The sequence below is a fragment of the Saccoglossus kowalevskii genome, chromosome 11, assembly GCF_978046115.1.
Source record: "Saccoglossus kowalevskii chromosome 11, keSacKowa6.1, whole genome shotgun sequence".
Taxonomy (NCBI): Eukaryota; Metazoa; Hemichordata; class Enteropneusta; family Harrimaniidae; genus Saccoglossus; species Saccoglossus kowalevskii.
The window spans coordinates 13,094,436-13,113,637 of record NC_140651.1 but is presented as its reverse complement, the minus strand read 5'-3'; the positions used below and the strand labels follow the sequence as shown (position 1 = coordinate 13,113,637).

The window sequence follows — 19,202 nt, the reverse complement described above, 5'->3', positions numbered from 1 at the left end:
TGAATACAATTTAGAAACTCACGTAAGTAATTAGTCAGGAATCAGCACAGACATGAATAAAAACAAAATAGCTGCCAGTCGGCCATTTTTGTTTGAATCTCAAAAACATAATGGAATATGGGATTCCAGCAAATTTTAGGTCCAAAATAGCCACCAGTCGGTCATATATTTGATCAAATTGTCATAAAAATTGACATGCATATGTAAGTCATCATACATTATCTCTATGTTAAAGTTTGAACGAGCTTGTCACAGCAAGTCTGAGAAATGGCTCCAGACCTCATATTAATAGTTCCAGGACCATGTCCGAATCAGGGACTATAAACATTAACTGGCAACTTAATTGATAAACAGCACAATACAAAGGCTCATTGTTTCAGTTTTAGCAAGGTTACACAAAACTGCAAAAGCCAAGTTTTGTGGACTTTGAATAATTGTTGAAACATAACCCTGAGAATCTCATCAAATCTCATTCCACAAATCAATCGGGCACAAGTTAGAAGATTGACAAAGACGTCATTTCTTGAAAGTACATTCATAATATCTTTATTTACATTCCAGTCAGATCTTTATATAGAAATGTAACAAAATTGTACAAATATAATTAATGTTAACATATTTATTATTTTTACAAAACATAACACCCCTTTCCCTCAATATTTAGATCAGGTTTCTGATTGGTTGACTGTGATGAAAAAGATTTTGTGATTGGCCAAGTACTTCAATGGGAGACGAACCATTTACAAAGACAGGGGAGAGTAGGTGCCTTCACAGTCTTAGATGCATGAAAAATTGTATAAATGACGAAATAAAGTTTCTCTGCGAGTACAAAATTGGCAGTATATAAAAGTAAAAGATGTGAAATAAATACATTTAAACTGACTACCAAGCAGTTGTGGTCATATTTTAAAACAGAATATGCAAAAAAAGAACGGGAGATTTTTGAAACTTAGGGGTAGAAAAAATGAATGACTGTTGATTTGAACACCAGAAGGTTGAAACTGCTTATTTTTTTGGAATGTACAATATCCTATAGTTTATTTCAGTAATATGCATGTACATGATTGCTAATTAACGACAGTGAAACCAGTTTAAACGAACAAAGTTACAGTGAAAAACCTGTCTAAACTGTGCGTCAAAAAGGCTGAGGCAAATGTCTGGTTAGGAGAGGTAGCTGGTGAATCAAGTGATATTTTTATACAAACAAGTATACAGAGAATCAACTGGGAAGGTACTGTAAAAGGATTAATTATTCACTGGGTTTTAATTTTGCTTATTTCGCTGACTGGAAAATGCGCAAAATTAAAACCCAGTGAATATGTAACATTTAGCATAGAACACATTATCTAAATGGTAAAACCGTAAATTTAAAACCCACTGAATATGCCTGAAATGGTAAATCAGTGAAATTTAAACCTAGTGAAAATTAGTCATTTTACAGTATTTGGCTCAGCTACATATTTAGTACACATGGGTACACTGCAGGCAACATTGACCATGCTTGCAATAGAGTAACGCATACAAAACAATGTAGTAGTTTTCAGTACATGCCCCCCCCCATTCCTTAAATAGAAATACAGAAGTAGCTGCTAATGGATTGGGGATTCAAATTATTGATAGCCACTGAACAAACTAAGTGAACCAGAAGAGGAAGCATGAAGCATCAAAGACGGGTAAAAGTGTTCCTGTGTATATGAAACCTGTCTTGTATAGCAACAACTGCATTAATGGCTAGTTCAGAGGCTTGGTATGGAGCAAGCGAACACCGGGATCAAAATAATATTATTTGTGAGAGTGTTCCCATAGTTTAACATGGTTGTAGCAATCCGGAATGTCACAATAGTTTTGAAGACATTGGCATAGTTGAAATCAATGCTTGATAACAACAATTGGTATTTGATCATAATATGAAGAATGAACTAATTTGACATGACAGGATGCATCAAGGTACATGCATACAGGGTTTCAATGTTTTCCAGTTTTCTGACATCAGTCAGCATAGATTTCCCTGTATGGTCTTATAACATAGTTGTGCAGTGTCAATTCCACAACACAAGCAGTGTTTGGAGTATATGTCCTGGTGTCGTGACGAATATTGCAGCGTTTCAATAACATGGTGCGGTTCTGTGTGTAACACAAGTTTCATATTTATCCAGCATCAGAACAAAATTTAGATGTGATGTTTATTTACCATAGAAATGCTATCATTCCAACATTTGGCAGTGTTATACGCCACAAACTTTTGACGTCATTCCATCCCACTATGCATAAATCCGATCAGTACTATATAAATAACCAACAGTCCTGGCGGAAATTTCTGATGCTACCGAAGAGACAAATTCCGAACTACGTAAACTGCTTCCCCGTCGGTACCGCATAAAAGGTTATTACTTTCAATGTCTATAGTGTTGACAGGCATTTTGTTATGTGGTAGTAAAGTTGTCACTTCCAGATTTCTATGTTTTGAAGCATCATTGCTCAGCCACGGACTGCTTGTACCAGGAATAGGGTGACTATTTGACGACAATGCAGCAAAGCTAAAACTTCTAGATGTTGATGGACCCTGACCACCTCCAATACCTGCACCTAGAGGAGTGAAACAACAAACAATAGTTAATCTTAAACCTGCACTATACTGATAAAATAACAGAATCTTTTAGATTTCAATGAAATAATACATATTTATCCCCAAACATTCAGTGCTTGCACTCACTAAAAACGGCATTGCTGACATCAAAAACGTAATCTGTTTTAAGTTTCATTCATTAAGGATAAGCTTATTGACAGATTACTAAATGCAATGAATGTTTTAATTTAAGTTGGGTGGATGAATGATTTTAGTTCTTGTTCAGACACATTGCACAAGAATCACAATTACTGTAAAAAACTTTCGCTGAAAAGGCTTTTATTCTTGTCCTAAACACTTAGTTGGAACCCACAACTCAGGGGTGGTTAGTTATTGGGATGCGATAAATAAACTGATTCTAATTGTCATATGGAGGTTCATAAAATAATGATTGAAGTACCATTCTCTGTACCTGATCCTGCCATGGAAGTTGATAATTGTGTTGCCATAGAAACTTGTGATGAGGTATTATCCCAATGCCATACAGAACCATCTTCTGAACATGTAAATAGATTGTCTGGATTCGATGGATGGAACTTCACTTCCCACACTGTACAGATACACAATTACGTATATGTTAAACAATTGTCTTTACTCTTGCCATGGAATACCACAATTAACTCAGTTCTAGCATGCCCACTAAGAGGAGACGTTATTGTACCGTTCAGTTTTAGGGTGCCCTCAGACAGGAGACATTTTGTAAAGATCATGAGACAAAATGAAATTTCCCCCAAATCAAATTCAGTCGGTTCATGCTGTGGAGAGAGAGATCTTCAAAAAAAAAATTTTTTAATGTGACTGGGAAGGTAAGGCCAGACTTTTTTTTATTCCTTGTTTCTCGAGTTTTTATAAGGCAATTTTTTTGAAGAGGGCAGAAAAAAAATAAAATTAATTCTTTTTTCCCCATTAAATTTGTGTGATTCTCAAAGAATTGTAAGTGAGATCATTGAATGGAGAGAAGAAATGAAATAAAATTTTATTCTATGAATAACATTGTTTCTCATCTGCGCGAGACTTTGGTACTTTGATCATGATACTCCCACGAAAATGCAACTTACATTTGGTATGAGGCAGGCAATTTTTTAGCAATTTTTTGCGCTTACAAGTCGGCGGGCGCAAGAAATTATGCTGAAATAATTTTTTTTTTTTCATTTTTGGCTTCTGTTCATTCGGCGGGTTCGCAAAACAAGGGATAATAAAAGTCTGCCCTAACAGTGAGAAGCCTAATCCAAGCTGTCTTAGAACAGTAAGAAGCCCATCCCAGGACATCAAAAAGCTCAGCCCAAACCTGAATCCACTTTGATGTACTTACTATCAGAACTATGCGCATCAAGTAACGTTACAGGATACGTATCTTGTCTCATATCCCATATCGTTAAGACGCCATCTTGACCACCTGTCGCCACGATGTGAGGCTGGTTAGGGTGCTTATCTATACAATGTAAAGGAACTCTTTCACCGGTTCTGAAAAAAAGAGGTGGTCAAATTACAATGTTGATGAACAAAATTATGACAAATATATGGCGAGTGATATCTGAATGCTATCTTATTTACCAATCTGATGAGATTGATGAATTTGATGAGAGTAGATATTGCTTTGATTGTTTTTGATACTAGTGTACATTGCCTCAAACTACAACAGAGCACCTAATGACAGGAAACTCTCCTGAGATCAATCAATCAACTACGCAGTGCAGTCTGTTAGACAAATACACAGTCTGGATGCTGATCCTACAAGGACTGAACATGATTTGCATATTGGTAACTGGTGTAGAGTTGTAGCAGAGCCACAGACATCAGCAGTTACAGAGAAATTTATTTTATAAGTCTACTATACAATCAATACTGTATTTGCTCAATTAGAAGCATATGTGCTTATTGTGAATGACGTGCATCTAAAATCAAAATTTCAATGATCTAGCATTGCAATTCCGGGTTGATACGCTTCCAATATAGAAAATACAATATGAAAAGCATACATACTAACTAATGAATAGTAAAAGAAGTAATGTGAGTATTATGGAGTGGAGAGGAAATAAAACTTCACTTACAGTACAAATGTTCTACTTGGTTCTGAACTAGATTGTCTTAAATCCCAGATTTTTAATTGACCCGTTGAATTAACTGTGATAACTTCGTATTGCTTTAAATAACTTACTGCATGTATTGTACAACTATCTGCATTATCTGAAAAAGATCAAAGGAAACTCACAATAGTTCACTGATTACATACACTTTAAAACAAGACAGGATTATTTTCTTTGTGCTAGCTTGTTGATTACTAGACAAAAGCTATGTTTTATGCTTAATTCTAGATAACAGAGACAACACCATAAAAGTCTCATGTTTTAATGTTAGGGTAGTCGTACATTTTTGGTAGGAGTTATCATAACCACACATCTTTTACTTTCCTTCATCACACATCAGTATGACCTTTGACATTTGTTTTACATGAGGGAGGAGCAGGATTTGTATATTTTTATACATGTACTGTGGAATACTTTAATTTTGCTGGAATTAATTTTCGCTGAAAAGGCTTTTTGGGCATTTTGTATGGAATTTATTTTCACTGATTTTTGATGAGTTGAATGTGAAATATAGGGAAAAAAGTATATTCGCTAAATTTTTTATTTTCACTAAATCAGCCTTTCAGCGAAAATAAATTCCAAGCGGAAATGAAGTATTTTACAGTAATACATGTATTCTTTCAAAGGTCATTTTATATCTTGACTGGCGAATCCCAAGATGAAGCACATTCAACAGACAGATCGTCAATGGACCGTGAGGAGGACAACAAATTCCAGCAATTATCACATGAGTGGTGGAATGAAACTGGCAACATTGAAGCACTTCATCTTTTGAATAAACTTAGGGTGCCGTTGATTCGAGATGGACTGTTAGGTGGTCGACCCATGAAAAACTCCACACCATTGAAAGGCATGGAGATTTTGGACGTTGGCTGTGGTGGGGGAATTCTTTCTGAGGTATCAAAAGGTATATTCGCTAGATTTTATTTTCATGGAATCATCCCTTCGGCGAAAATAGCAAAAATAAATTCCAAGCGAAAATAAAGTATTCTACAGTATGTAATTATTTTGAGCCCTTCTATATAGAAATGCAGATACAATTAGTTTGTTGATGAGTTGAGCTTAAAACTTCAGAGGCATCAAAACTTATTTTTTCAGTGCCTTCAAAATAAACAGATTCTTAATTTTTATTCCTATACGACAACACAATCTATCTAAATAGTGCCTTATAAATGGGCGCCCTTTGAACACCCTAGTTCAAAGCCTGAAATTGACCATTCAGCACCATATTTACATTAACAACAAACCAATCAACTGACTATTGCTAATGATAAAAACAATAACAAGAAATCACTCATCTCTGCCACTAGGGGGGCGCACTGTTACACAGATATTCAATTTATAACTCATTCAGTGAGATGACTATCATGTGTGTATTTGTTTACACTAAGGATAAGGAATGTTTTATAAATGTATCGCATTTTCCCTTATGGACATGAATACGAAAATGACCTGTGGTGTTAAATAGATTAAATTCCAAGTGAAAATACTTTACAATACAGTCGATATACAATTAAACTCTCAGTATGTGGACTTTTCAGGCATTGATAAGTGTTATAATTGTAGAATGAATGTTATGATAAAGAAACATCAAACAGAACTTCACACTTATTTGGGATTTGTATGCTTTGTTGAATTGTACGTTCCTTAATAACTATTGCTATCGTACAGTGAGAAATAGTATTCCTATAGATTTTTCATTTTAACACCCTTTATTGATGAAGCACTTCAATGTAATGTTTTGGTGTCTAGTGCATACGATTGTACGACAAAACATTGATAAGGTAGTCATACTCACTTATTGTTCTAATTGGATATCTTTGTTCTATTCTAAGTACTTGTATTCTGCCGTCTTCACCTACTGTGACTATATCGGGCGTATTCAACGTCATACATGTACATGCGCACGTTTTTCTATTCGGATGACGATGCACGGCTTCCCAATTATGATGTACTGATAGTGTCTACAAACAAATAACAAATTAAAACGTATGAGAAGAAAAAAATACACTCTAGCCTCGTTATAACGAACTTTTTAGGGGACATACAATTAGTTTGTTATAGTGAAATGTTCACTATAATGAAGCACATAATACATTGGGTTTGTTGTAAGCGGGAGACATGTTATGTGTTCATTATATCAGAAAATTTATTATAAAGGTGTTCATTATATTGAGGTTACAGTGTACATGGAAATGTATAACATGACCACGGTACATATTCAGTCAATATGTGTTAAACATCACTGCGGATATGTTATGGTAAACGTGATAATAACGACGTTACACAGCATTGGTTTAAAGCGTGTTCCGACAAATCGCTATTGACAGTAACATTTTTATCACAACGAATTTCAGAATTGCTTGCATGGTACAATCATAATCTTGTATTTGCTTTAAGAAACGTTTTCAGCAGAAGTGCATGTAAACCAAGTTGCATTTTAATGAATACTGGATTATTATACACGACTTATTTTGATCATAAACATATCATGTATGTAAGCGTATGCGCTACTGATGCAGCAAATAGGGTAACTCAAAATAATGTTGACAGAAGGTATATTTTGAAAAGATATCACTAAGGGTTATATTTTTGCTGATTACTAAAAAACATCAGTCTAACAGCAAACGTGAGTTCACAGATGTATTCAGACATAATGCCTAGTTAGCATAAGCAAAGTTCAAAAAAAAAATTACGATTGATGTCCATCTGACATTTGGAGAGTGGTCTGACATTTGATAAAAAAAGGCCTACAAACACTTATTCGTAAAGCTGCCAGATAATCACCTGTGGTCCAAGGATAATACTAATCCATGACGTTATAAACCGGCTCTACAAACAAGTAACATTAGGTTATAACCTTTCTGTATCAAATAAAACATCACTGACACAAAAATCTGTTTTGTTTATTCATATACACAGACCATGTAGTCAATGTCTAAATGACATACCTTTGCACTTTCATGGTATCTATAAACTGTTACTGTTCCCGTTGAAGATGATGCTATTAGGCGTTCACTGTCAATATACTGTAAAAGAAGCATAGAATAACAATGTAATGAACATAACATAGAAAACTGTTTGTTTTTTCTTCTAATATTGGTTTGAGCATAATTATTAACCAAAACAAAAAACACCTACAACACACTTCAATTTCTGCTAACAAATCAATGTCTACGAACACAAAAAAACGGAATCCGTTACTATTCACTAGCATGTTATTTTAGCTAATTTAGCTAATCTGTAATTTCGCTAATTCAAGATGCAGCTAGTTTAACGGTAAGTATATTCTTACAGGGAGATATAGTCAACACTTTAGCTAAATTAAGATTATGTTAATTCTTGCCAAGAGTCAAATCTGATGAAATTGCATGCAGCTATTTCAACGTGTTCTACAATCCTCGGGGGCGGAGCTACGTCACAGACGTTCTACGTTGCTAAGACGCGCGCCACTGTACCACGTATTTCTATGGGCTTTGTGCGCGCTGCTGTGGAACGCCGGTGGAGCCGGTGAAAACTCGAGAAAACAACACAAACTCAACTTTGAAGTAATCCTGAACAACCAAATTTATGTATGTTACACACGTAAAACTAATCTTGTTACACTGTTCAGGGGAGTCTCAACAAACATCCCAAAGTACCGTTTTCTGCGAGTTTTTGGTCTTTGTTTTCACCGCGCAGGGTAGCCAGGCGGTAGAAATTGCCCAGATGTCCGCCCCCGAGGATACTTTTGCATCACTGTCCACTGGTGTACACAATGACCTGAAATATTTGTTTGGTCTTACCTTTAAATCAGTGACATCCCCTAAATGTAGCGTTTCGCAGAGTAATTGCGGTTCAAACTGTTCAGCTGACAAGTTCTCTTCATTGCTATGGCTTTTTATATCTGGACATTTCCACATTGATATCTTGTTTTGCTGCAAGTCAAACATTCAGAATCTAATATGTAAAATACGGTCATATATTTATCGAATATCAATGATATCAAATGTGTTATGTCGGTTAACTAAGGGACGACGTCAAAAGATCGATGTCAATAAAAAACTTAATTCCTTTAGTTTTTGTCCAAACCCCCCTACCCCCCACTGAAACTTAATTGATAAATATTGATCATGGCGTCAGACTACATTCACCATTAAATGCAAATTGATAATCGGACAGTAGTATTGCATAGCAGTTGGTTGTCCGGTGGGTGTAACAAGATTTTACAAATGCACCTCATTTGACGCACAGATTTACACTCGAACCAAACCATTTTCCTGTTTTTTTTCCCTTTTCGGTTATTTCTGTCCATGATTGGATAGAAAAAAACGAACTACAAATACTCCAAGATTTTTTTGACTTCATTAAAAAATAAAATCGTTTTTGTAGGATGGAAACTTTTTGAGGTCAAAAACCCCCACCCCCAAACTAAAGGAAATAAGTTTTTTATCCGACATCGATCTTTTGACGTCGTCCCTAATGTGTCATAAACATCAAGTATGCGCGTACTGCATAGTCTCAAAATTTAAATATCTGTATTGTTATATATTGTATCATTATGTTGTATTTTTAAATTGAATTTTCCTGAAAAACAAAAATTGAGCTAATATTTTGCAATATAAAAAAACACATCTGCACCGGTTTTTGATGACGCATTACGCTTCAAAATATTCGCGTGGAGGATTATGTACATTTTGCTCTGGTGTTTTGATTTTCACAGGATTTCACTCGTTTTAGTTTGAATAATATCATACTTGAGTTGTGTGAAGCGGATCGAAATATAATTTTGAGAATCATGTTATTTTCAGACAATTTTGATGTCATGGTGTCAAAGCTTTCCTACCTTGTGTTATTATATGAGTAGTAGGGGAATTTACCGGCGACTGACTAACTATGCCGACCCTACTTTAGGTCATTTTTATTATCCAAGAAACGTTCCGAGCGCCTGTGGCTACAACTTAAGTTTTTTAGTAGGTTTGATAGATTAAATATCAAACGCTATATCCTATTGTTTCGTCGTTCTCTAGTTCCGCATCTGACAGTTCATTGTCAGACGACAGAAAGATCTCGGTGAGGTCAGATGTCAAGGTCATAGTGACATTGCCACATTTACTCACTGATTTCGCATGTTTTAAGCAATCGCATATAAAATAAACAGTATTGATATAAATATATAACGTTGTTCTGGGACCAACTTCATTTACAGAACACCATTGGGAAAAATATGTCCACACAGTGCGATCGATCGTTCAAACTCACCGATTCTATGTTCGTTACACATTTCCGGTTTTCAAACAGACAGGTAAAATGGCTATCATTTAAACATTCTGAACCTACCTCATCATCCCAGCTACCGGCAACAAACACGTCAGACGATTGTAATCCTTGGTGAGAAACTGGTCGCCACCTAATTTTGCTGACTTTCTGTGACACGAATTTCACTACTGTATCCGCCATTTTGAAATTCGGCACATGGCGGGAACATCCGGGAACTTTATTTGGATACCGTTTGCCACGAGACTATATAAGTCTCATTGGGCGTGTGACTTGCGAATTGTCTTTCATGATCTCTGCATACAGGTTACACGCCACAAATGAAATCTTCTAGCGATACCTCAGTTTGTTTTAATATGTTACAGCGAGCGCAAGATATATTATATAATACATACATGACTCCCGCACCAGGTAGGTAATTACCGAGGGACTTTGCAACATCCCCAGACACTTTTCTAGACACAACAGTCGCCGTTGAAGACGCAATAAAGTTATATACGCTGTACACACCTTTGAAACAGTCATTTCCCGAAAATTTGTTAAATTATTTGTTGTGATTGGCTGTTTTAAATAATAATAAAAATAAAAAAAAAAAACGTTGCGTATCTGAACTAGTTTCTGATATATTGTCTTCAAGTTCAACAATTCTGTACTAACGTTTAATTTTTTGCTGTTTTTTGTTTGTTTGTTTTCCTGGCAGTTAAATGCGCTAAAACCAGGTGAATATTTAAATTTAACAATGAACTTTTGTTTTACAAATGTGTCATTTTCATTCTGAAAACGTCAACATGTTTTTATTTGCCCCTTACAATTTTTAGAATATGTGTCCTAATTCTTGTTTTGGCTACAATGTTCTCTGGCGTAAGTTTTTATTATGTCAACTGAGAAGTCCGTTATAACTGCCGATGAACAAAGTTCAGTTTATAAAATTGTGATCTAATCCCTTATTTCCATATCGTATGAAAGTTGCTGTGATATTTTCTTGAAATTTTATTTATTTTTTCGAATATTGTTTTAATTTTACCTCTTACGCCTTTTGATTTTGTTTCTTCCCACATTTCCAAGTGTTCAACTGTTTATTATATGCTGCACATATTTAAATGCCAGATACCCAGATTTTGTTTGATTATTACCCAGTTTAATACCTAGTTTCTCAGCTTCATAAGACAGTTTTCTGGCAGTGTGTTTATTCTTAGCCAGTAGTTCGTCACGTATTTGATGCCTGACTTAATCACGTGACCCCCTCGTAGTTGTATCAAACATGCCAGGTTTGCAGCTGCAATATTTACTTTCAAAAGTAAATGTTGCTTTAGTTAATGATAACATCAGATCGCACTCCAGAGTAATACAACAGTAAGGTTCTGACCATAGCATCGAATGATTTCAAAAACATCATTATGTGGATATGCGTTTTCGAACATAGTGAATGTTTCATTTCCCAATACAAATGGTAGCCAGAGTGGGAAAATGGGGATAATCGCAAAGTAATTAGTTGGGGTAACTCGATTTTTATTTGCTGTTTGTAATTTGTGTGATGTAACTTTTGAGATTAAAATCCAATGCCGGTAGAAGTTTCGATTGCTTTTAATTCCGTTCGCCGGCGTACGTCCGATACGATTGGAGCTTCCGCTCACAACAGGTAAGGTCTCGAATTGTTTATTATGCATAGCGTGTAGTGCTCTATTGTACCAGATATAACGATGTATATAGCTTGCTGATTACTTGATATCACCCACACAAGATCGTAAGGCTGACCAGAGTCAATATAACGGAAGTGCCATTTCAGACAGGTACAACATTTCTTGTGAAAATAAGTTTTTTTTTTTTTTTTACAAACCTGTCTAAATTACCCGTAAATTACAAAATAATCATAAATCATCGGCAAAAAATCGATTGTAACTCTGTCGTTTCATACTCGGAACTGCTATTTTTCATTTTGAAGGCACTTTAAATTGTTTGGCTATAACCCTGATTGGAACAAATCGACTTATGCGAATTGGGGGCTGTGGCCCATAAACATGCTCAATTGGTTCAATATCAAGTACTCCGATCTTCTTAAGAAATCAGAATGAAGTTCACCCCAAAGACGTTAAAAAAATGAGTCATGCATTTTTACGATTCCTTGCTCCCTGTTAGTCATGTCAACCTGCCATTGACCAATTTTTTCTTACACAGATGAAAATACTATAATTGTTTGTAAATTTTCAAATTAAGTTAAATATTACATTATCAACACGGGGACTGTGCGTCAACAAACTTGCAAATATTAGTAGTTCATCAGTGAACACAAAATAAAAACAAAAGCCACTATATTTACACTTGAGGGCGCCATACCACTGGAGAAAACAGTCTACAAACAGCGACCAGCTGATCGACCGTATCATGCAACATGGGTGCTCGAATAGCTCGAACGTTCAGAAATATCAACATAGAAAACAAAGCACAGAAATATATTGACAAAGATATTCCACGGCCAGCACCGAGACATTCAACGACAGTTGAGAAGATTGATACATTTGTCAAAAGTAAGTGCTTCATTTTAGCCCGTGTTCCGAGGATCGGGCTAATTTTTCCAAGCCAGTCGGCTGACTATCTAAATCATGTGGTTGATAGCTGAACTCAATACATTGACATCTATTGAGCTAAACGACATATTCGTCATGATTGTATTGAATTCAGCAACCAACCACAACAATAGATCGTCAGGCCTCTGTGCGTAATACTGACTAGATTTAGGTATCTTCTAGTTTTATCCAGTAAAATGTAACTTTTGACCAATAATGCTGGGTCCAAATGTTGAGGATTGTGGCGTCAAGGGGTTCTACCGTCGAGGGGTCGAAACGTTGAGGGGTCTAATCGTCCAGGGGTCTAATCGTCCAGATGTCGAAAGGGCAATGACCTGATACCATGAATTTAATGTCACCTTACCCAGGGTGACTGTGTCACAGACTCAATGGGAGACAAAGGCCACTGTACCCTGGGTGAGTGTGCTATAGACTCAATGGGAAGGCCAAACCCCACTGTACCCTGGGTGAGTGTGCTATAGACTCAATGGGAAGGCCAAACCCCACTGGATTCACAGTCAGTTCGCCCCAATGCACATTCGCCCCAGACCAGTTCGCCCCACAGTCAGTTCGCCCCACAGTCAGTTCGCCCCAAAGTCGGTTCGCCCCAAGTTTACTGGTGTTCGTTTTCGCGGTTATGCCTGCAAGGAAATGTGGTTTTGAAATATTTTAAAAATTATACTAAAGTAAAGCCACATCGAAGGACGCTGATCGCCGCGATTCATGATTGTAGCATATCGCCCGAACCCGTGCTGTGCCGTGTGCTATGATCGCAGACTCGTTTGACCTAATAGTCCGTACGACACTCTCCGACCCGATAGATTTTATAATTGGCGTTCACAGGTCAAAGCAGCCAGCAATCTTTCCGTTCAGGCTTCGATGAAAGTACGAGAATACATAACATCGAAGTTCTTAAGTGTACGATAATGTAACGATTATAAAATACATAACATCGAAGTTCTTAAAATAACGAACAGGTAACGACTATAAAATACATAACATCGAAGTTCTTTAAATTTACGATAATACATAACATCGAAGTTCTTAATGTAACGATTATAAAATACATAACATCGAAGTTCTTAAAATAACGAACAGGTAACGACTATAAAATACACAACATCGAAGTTCTTAAAATAACGAACAGGTAACGACTTTAAAATAGGGCAAAAAATTGCTATCACAGCGCATGGCAAAAAAAAGGCAAAGTATCGCAGTCACGACGCATATGGCACGACACCGGTTCGACTCTTCGGGCGATATGCTACAATCGCGGCGATCAGCCTCCTTCGATGTGGTTTTAACTTAAGTATAATTTTTAAAATATTTCAAAACCACATTTCCTTGCACGCATAACCGCGAAAACGAACACCAGTAAACTTGGGGCGAACCGACTTTGGGGCGAACTGACTTTGGGGCGAACTGGTCTGGGGCGAATGTGCATTGGGGCGAACTGACTGACCACCACCCCACTGTACCCTGGGTGAGTGTGCTATAGACTCAATGGGAGACAAAGGCCACTGTACCCTGGGTGAGTGTGCTATAGACTCAATGGGAAGGCCAAACCCAGGAATAGATCAAATGCGGACAATATGCGCACACAATTATCACATTTTTCAAACCCAGCTGTGCTACTAGCTGTACCCAGGGTGACTGTGTCACAGACTCAATGGGAGACAAAGGCCACTGTACCCTGGGTGAGTGTGCTATAGACTCAATGGGAAGGCCAAACCCAGGAATAGATCAAATGCGGACAATATGCGCACACAATTATCACATTTTTCAAACCCAGCTGTGCTACTAGCTGTACCCAGGGTGACTGTGTCACAGACTCAATGGGAGACAAAGGCCACTGTACCCTGGGTGAGTGTGCTATAGACTCAATGGGAAGGCCAAACCCCACTGTACCCTGGGTGAGTGTGCTATAGACTCAATGGGAAGGCCAAACCCCACTGTACCCTGGGTGAGTGTGCTATAGACTCAATGGGAGACAAAGGCCACTGTACCCTGGGTGAGTGTGCTATAGACTCAATGGGAAGGCCAAACCCAGGAATAGATCAAATGCGGACAATATGCGCACACAATTATCACATTTTTCAAACCCAGCTGTGCTACTAGCTGTACCCAGGGTGACTGTGTCACAGACTCAATGGGAGACAAAGGCCACTGTACCCTGGGTGAGTGTGCTATAGACTCAATGGGAAGGCCAAACCCAGGAATAGATCAAATGCGGACAATATGCGCACACAATTATCACATTTTTCAAACCCAGCTGTGCTATTTTGGTAAGAAACAAAACCCTGAAGCAATTATTTCAACACAAGAACAGTAATAAACCTGTCTGTTGCAATTTTAGGTTTTGTTTACTTATTTATTCGTCAGAACAAAACATCAACATGAATAATTAATCACATGATGCAACATAATTTGAAACAAATTCTATTCGAATATTAAAAAGAAGTTCAGTGTCCGAGAATGTCAAGAATCGACATAAAAATATTTACCAAATAATGAAAAGAATATCAAAATAATTACAATGCTGTGATTGACATTCCCTCATCCATGCACATCAGCAACACTTTGTCACTAGCATATGTGACTTTCTGAATTTATGAAACAATCAGTTTCAATCTCCTAGGTAACCCACATATTGCAGAAGAAGTAAAAACAAAACATGTGAAATTAGATGAATTCTTGAAGAAAGTGAGAGTTGAGTCAACGGAAGGAGCTGTAAAGGTCTGTGCATTTATATAGTGTCTGAATTTTGCTAATATTTGTAGTAGTTCTGCAAAAAGATTTTAAGTGATTGAACCACATGTGGATTGATAATTGGTATACCGGTAAATCAGGTACATGTAGTTTGGAAACATAGAAGATCAGGCTAGTTTTAACAATATTAACATGTTAGTATCTAATAATTAAGAAACAAATCACTTATATACCGTATTGTTTGTTTGTTGTTATAGGAGTCTAATTTCCTTAGAAATAGTTTCCATTGGTTGACAACAATAAAATGTCAGTAATACAATACATATAATACGAAAGTAAAAAAAAATGTCAGTTATTTTTATTTTTGATTTCAAATATTTTGTATAAGTATTCACCAGCTTGTCTTATTGTGTCTTCTCTTGAATTGAAATGAAATTTCAGTGGTGCATTCAGGAAAAATGCCTCTGTATTTTTTCTATTAGTAGCCCCTACACTTGTGTGATAAATGTTTTTTTTTTATTGACAAGAAGTAAGTTATATTTCAATGATTCAGTATGAAATGTAATTTTGGGTTTATGTGCGCTACTAGTAGCAACGTCTTTCTAATGGAGCAAATCTGTTGTTTTCAAAAACAAATCAGAGTTGATCATATAAACAAGTTAGACCTGCTTCTCAGGTATGTGTTGAAGTATCTTGTTCAAACTTGGTACATATACATACCTAGACTGTATGACCAGACATGCTTGGACTGGTTGCATTCATCAAGTAAAAAAACAAATACATGTCATTGGCATACATGTGTATAGTCATTTTGTAATCTAACAATGAAAGTGTATTGTGTTTTACTAAATTAGAAACTTGAGTCAGTTGACAGTACAGCGCGACCCATGAATGAGAGAAAACTGCCTATGGACACCAAGAAAGTTGACTTGATGTCTGCATTTGATGCTCCAAGGGAAATACCAGAAGGGAAGCTGTCTGTTGTCATGGCATTAGAATTACTTTCCAAACATAAGAGAAGTCCTGAGGTGAGTGAATTGAGTCTATAACTCTATTTCTCAGCATCAGATGTTGCATTTATTATTTAATTACCTAGATTAAAAACTGACTGACAGATACTGATGACTCTTGACTAAGAATTTGTAACAAGGTCAAGTTTATGGTCTCTGGCTTTGGCGTGTAAACACAAAACAAAAACAACAATATTTGTATTTTTCTTCTTGGGCCCAAAGCAAAAAATTACCGGTGGTTTTTTTTTTTTTTTTTTATGGACCATCTGCCATTCACCTTGTGCATGGATCAAACGTAGAAACAGGAAAAGCAAAGGTCCATATCGCCATAGTGACATCAAAATATCAGAGGCATTCAACAAATGTGGAACTATTTTTGGGGTATTTCCATACTTAATGATGTGCTGTACAAATTATGATGGTCCATTTTGATGAAGTAAAATTACATTACTTGAGATCTCGCAGTGAACAGAAAATCACCTATTCTGAATTTTTATAATTAATTATATTATTACTGTGACTTGCACATTTTTAATTGGTGCAACTGTGCAATGACCCCATTTTTCCTTCCGAGCCTTACAAAGAAAATTTAAATCTGTGTCTTATACTTTGCAAAATATTACTAAAGGTAACCCTGTGAAGGTGCTAAAACTACCGGTAGTAAAATTGAATCTTGGTGATAAACTTCTGAGATGTTCAAAAAAATAGTACAGTGACTGTCTTTTTATTCTGCTTTCTTTTATTGACCAGATATTTTTTAATATATATATATATATTTGCTGTACGGTAAACACCTATAATTTGTTTGTGCATTGCCCTCAGTGTTGGCATTAAGGGAATCTTTTGTTTTTAGTTACAATTGTGTAATGCATCAAATTATAACCCCTTCTTCATCAAAAGTATAACAAATCTTTCTATTAAGAATGGGGAATCAACATTTTTCTTATCATTTTTATTTCATTTATTGATACATTTTCTTCCTTCATTTTTTACTTGGGACCAGATAGGACTTCATTACCATTTGTTAATTACTGATTCAAATAAGAAATTGTAGTTATTACAATATCAGTGACCTCAAAATGTAGGCATTATATTATTTTCACCTGTTATTTTCATATTATGAAATTAAAATGAACAGCGCCCTCAGTGTTTAAACATGTTTAAACAAGTCAAATAAGTAGATCAAATAAAGACAAATCATTTTTTAATTTTCAGAAATGGCCAGCAGAGCGTCTAGCTGAAGATTTCAATATGGACTTAGAAACGACCAAACATATTATTCAGTATTTCAAAGTATTTAAAGTGCACACGATTGGACCCTCAGAAGACATGGTAAAGGGTATTAGGGCATGAATCTAGCTAATTACAGTGAATGCTGTGGCTGCCTGGATAGGTCCACTCAGTGCAGTGCAGAGTCTCTGTTATTGGCCGAGACCGAGTAACCCTGGAATCATGTAGTATGTTTGCTGTAGCTAAACAAATCGTCAAGAACTCAGGTTCAATTATTACCAAGCATCAACAAGTTAGTTGGTCAGGAAGTGGTCAGCAGAGCGTCAACGAAACAACGCAAATTGCTTTGAAATATAAAGTTTTTTAATTGTGAACATCACATGCTCTAATTTCATGTAAACAAACATTAAATAATGTTACACTGTACGCATTGTATTCATTGCATGGTTCTCATATTTAAACAGGGAATTAAAAAACTTTGTACGAGAGATGTAAAAAGTATATCCTTGGTTATATGACCCAGGATATATAACAGTAGAAAAGATTGACCAAGATACTAAATTGTAGAGGATTTTACAGGAAAGAGTCTACCAAGGATGGATAAACGTGTAATTTTTGACAAGTTTGGGATATTGATTATTCCAGAGCAATGTACAGCATAATGTTTGTAGTTTCTTTGAATTGTGTGAAGGATTGTGCATCATTAGTCATCGTGTTTTATTTTTGCCAGATTGCAGACTTAATAAACAGTACTATTTCAGAATGTTTTCATGTAATTTACCTCGGTGTTCAGTCATTGAAAGTCACATTGACCTACTTTAAAGTGTAGTTGTGCAATATGAGTACTTGTACATTACATGGTTTATATTCAGTTATTGTTACTTTTCACAAAATAAATCTGCATAACCTTTTCATATTTTTCTGATTAAGATCAGTAGGAAATATACAAATGTTTATTTGATCCGAAATTAACAAAGTTCAAAGACCTGATTTTGTTATTGCTTCAAAGCAGAAACCATGTTGAATTGTTAGCTGCCAATGTGACAATGCAATTGAACAGCAAGAATGTGAATGGAGATACTCGGGGCTCTTGTGAAATTACAAGTGGAAAATAACAAAAGTGTACGTGCAAGTAATAAAGAAGTAGAGAACAAATCAATACAAATATTTTGTTTATTTAAAGTATTCCCCACATTGCTGAATTGTAGTTACCTTCCATTTTACACAGAATGTTACCATTGTTTACAATGTCAAGACTGGAAAGAAAACATCAATCCACATCGGATACAAGACACAAAATATTTAGCTTTGTCAATATTGAAATCATAATTGGAGCAACCTTGACGAAAGTCAACTTTTATTAATTCCACTGGTTAATGCAAGTAACCAATGCTGAAATAATCTACTTATCGGTAATAGTCCTTCATGCTAGTTAAGCAAGCCCAAATACCCTTAAATCAATTGAACTAGTTGGTACAAATTAATTAACTAGCATGAACTTGAATGACATGATTCTATTGGTAGAAAGGAGTTTCAGCATGTAGACCAGTGATTATACAGTTTTGCGAAAATGAATATTTCAAATTGCTGTTATTCAGTTTATACTTGATTTGTTTTTCCTTGCAACTAGAGCACCTCAAAAGCAATATTGAATGCTTAGTGGGAAATCTACCACAAAACAAGCACGACTACCTGTAATACCTCCTTTTCATAATCAGCT

The 19,202-nt window shown here is 36.0% G+C and overlaps 2 protein-coding genes across 3 annotated transcripts; one reads left to right on the top strand and one right to left on the bottom strand.

Moving 5' to 3' along the window:
• Positions 1–519: 519 nt before the first annotated feature.
• On the bottom strand, positions 520–10,209 carry LOC102801623 (nucleoporin Nup43-like). 2 transcript variants are annotated; one of them, XM_085505775.1, is made up of 8 exons: positions 10,033–10,209; positions 8,499–8,630; positions 7,665–7,742; positions 6,512–6,677; positions 4,678–4,813; positions 3,939–4,090; positions 3,027–3,176; positions 520–2,586 (listed from the first exon to the last, which is right to left on the bottom strand). In XM_085505775.1, the coding sequence occupies exons 1-8, from the start codon at positions 10,150–10,152 to the stop codon at positions 2,324–2,326; spliced, it is 1,197 nt and encodes a 398-aa protein (XP_085361901.1). In that variant the 5' UTR covers positions 10,153–10,209; the 3' UTR covers positions 520–2,323. The 2 variants fall into 2 exon arrangements, with proteins under 2 accessions (XP_085361901.1, XP_085361902.1); XM_085505776.1 differs by having other exon boundaries at positions 3,039–3,176.
• A 2,104-nt stretch (positions 10,210–12,313) lies between these two features.
• On the top strand, positions 12,314–18,647 carry LOC100366416 (NADH dehydrogenase [ubiquinone] 1 alpha subcomplex assembly factor 4-like). The gene is made up of 4 exons (XM_002738448.4): positions 12,314–12,494; positions 15,172–15,269; positions 16,097–16,270; positions 17,468–18,647. Exons 1-4 carry the CDS (start codon positions 12,359–12,361, stop codon positions 17,603–17,605), a joined length of 546 nt encoding a protein of 181 aa, XP_002738494.1. The 5' UTR covers positions 12,314–12,358; the 3' UTR covers positions 17,606–18,647.
• Positions 18,648–19,202: the final 555 nt, after the last annotated feature.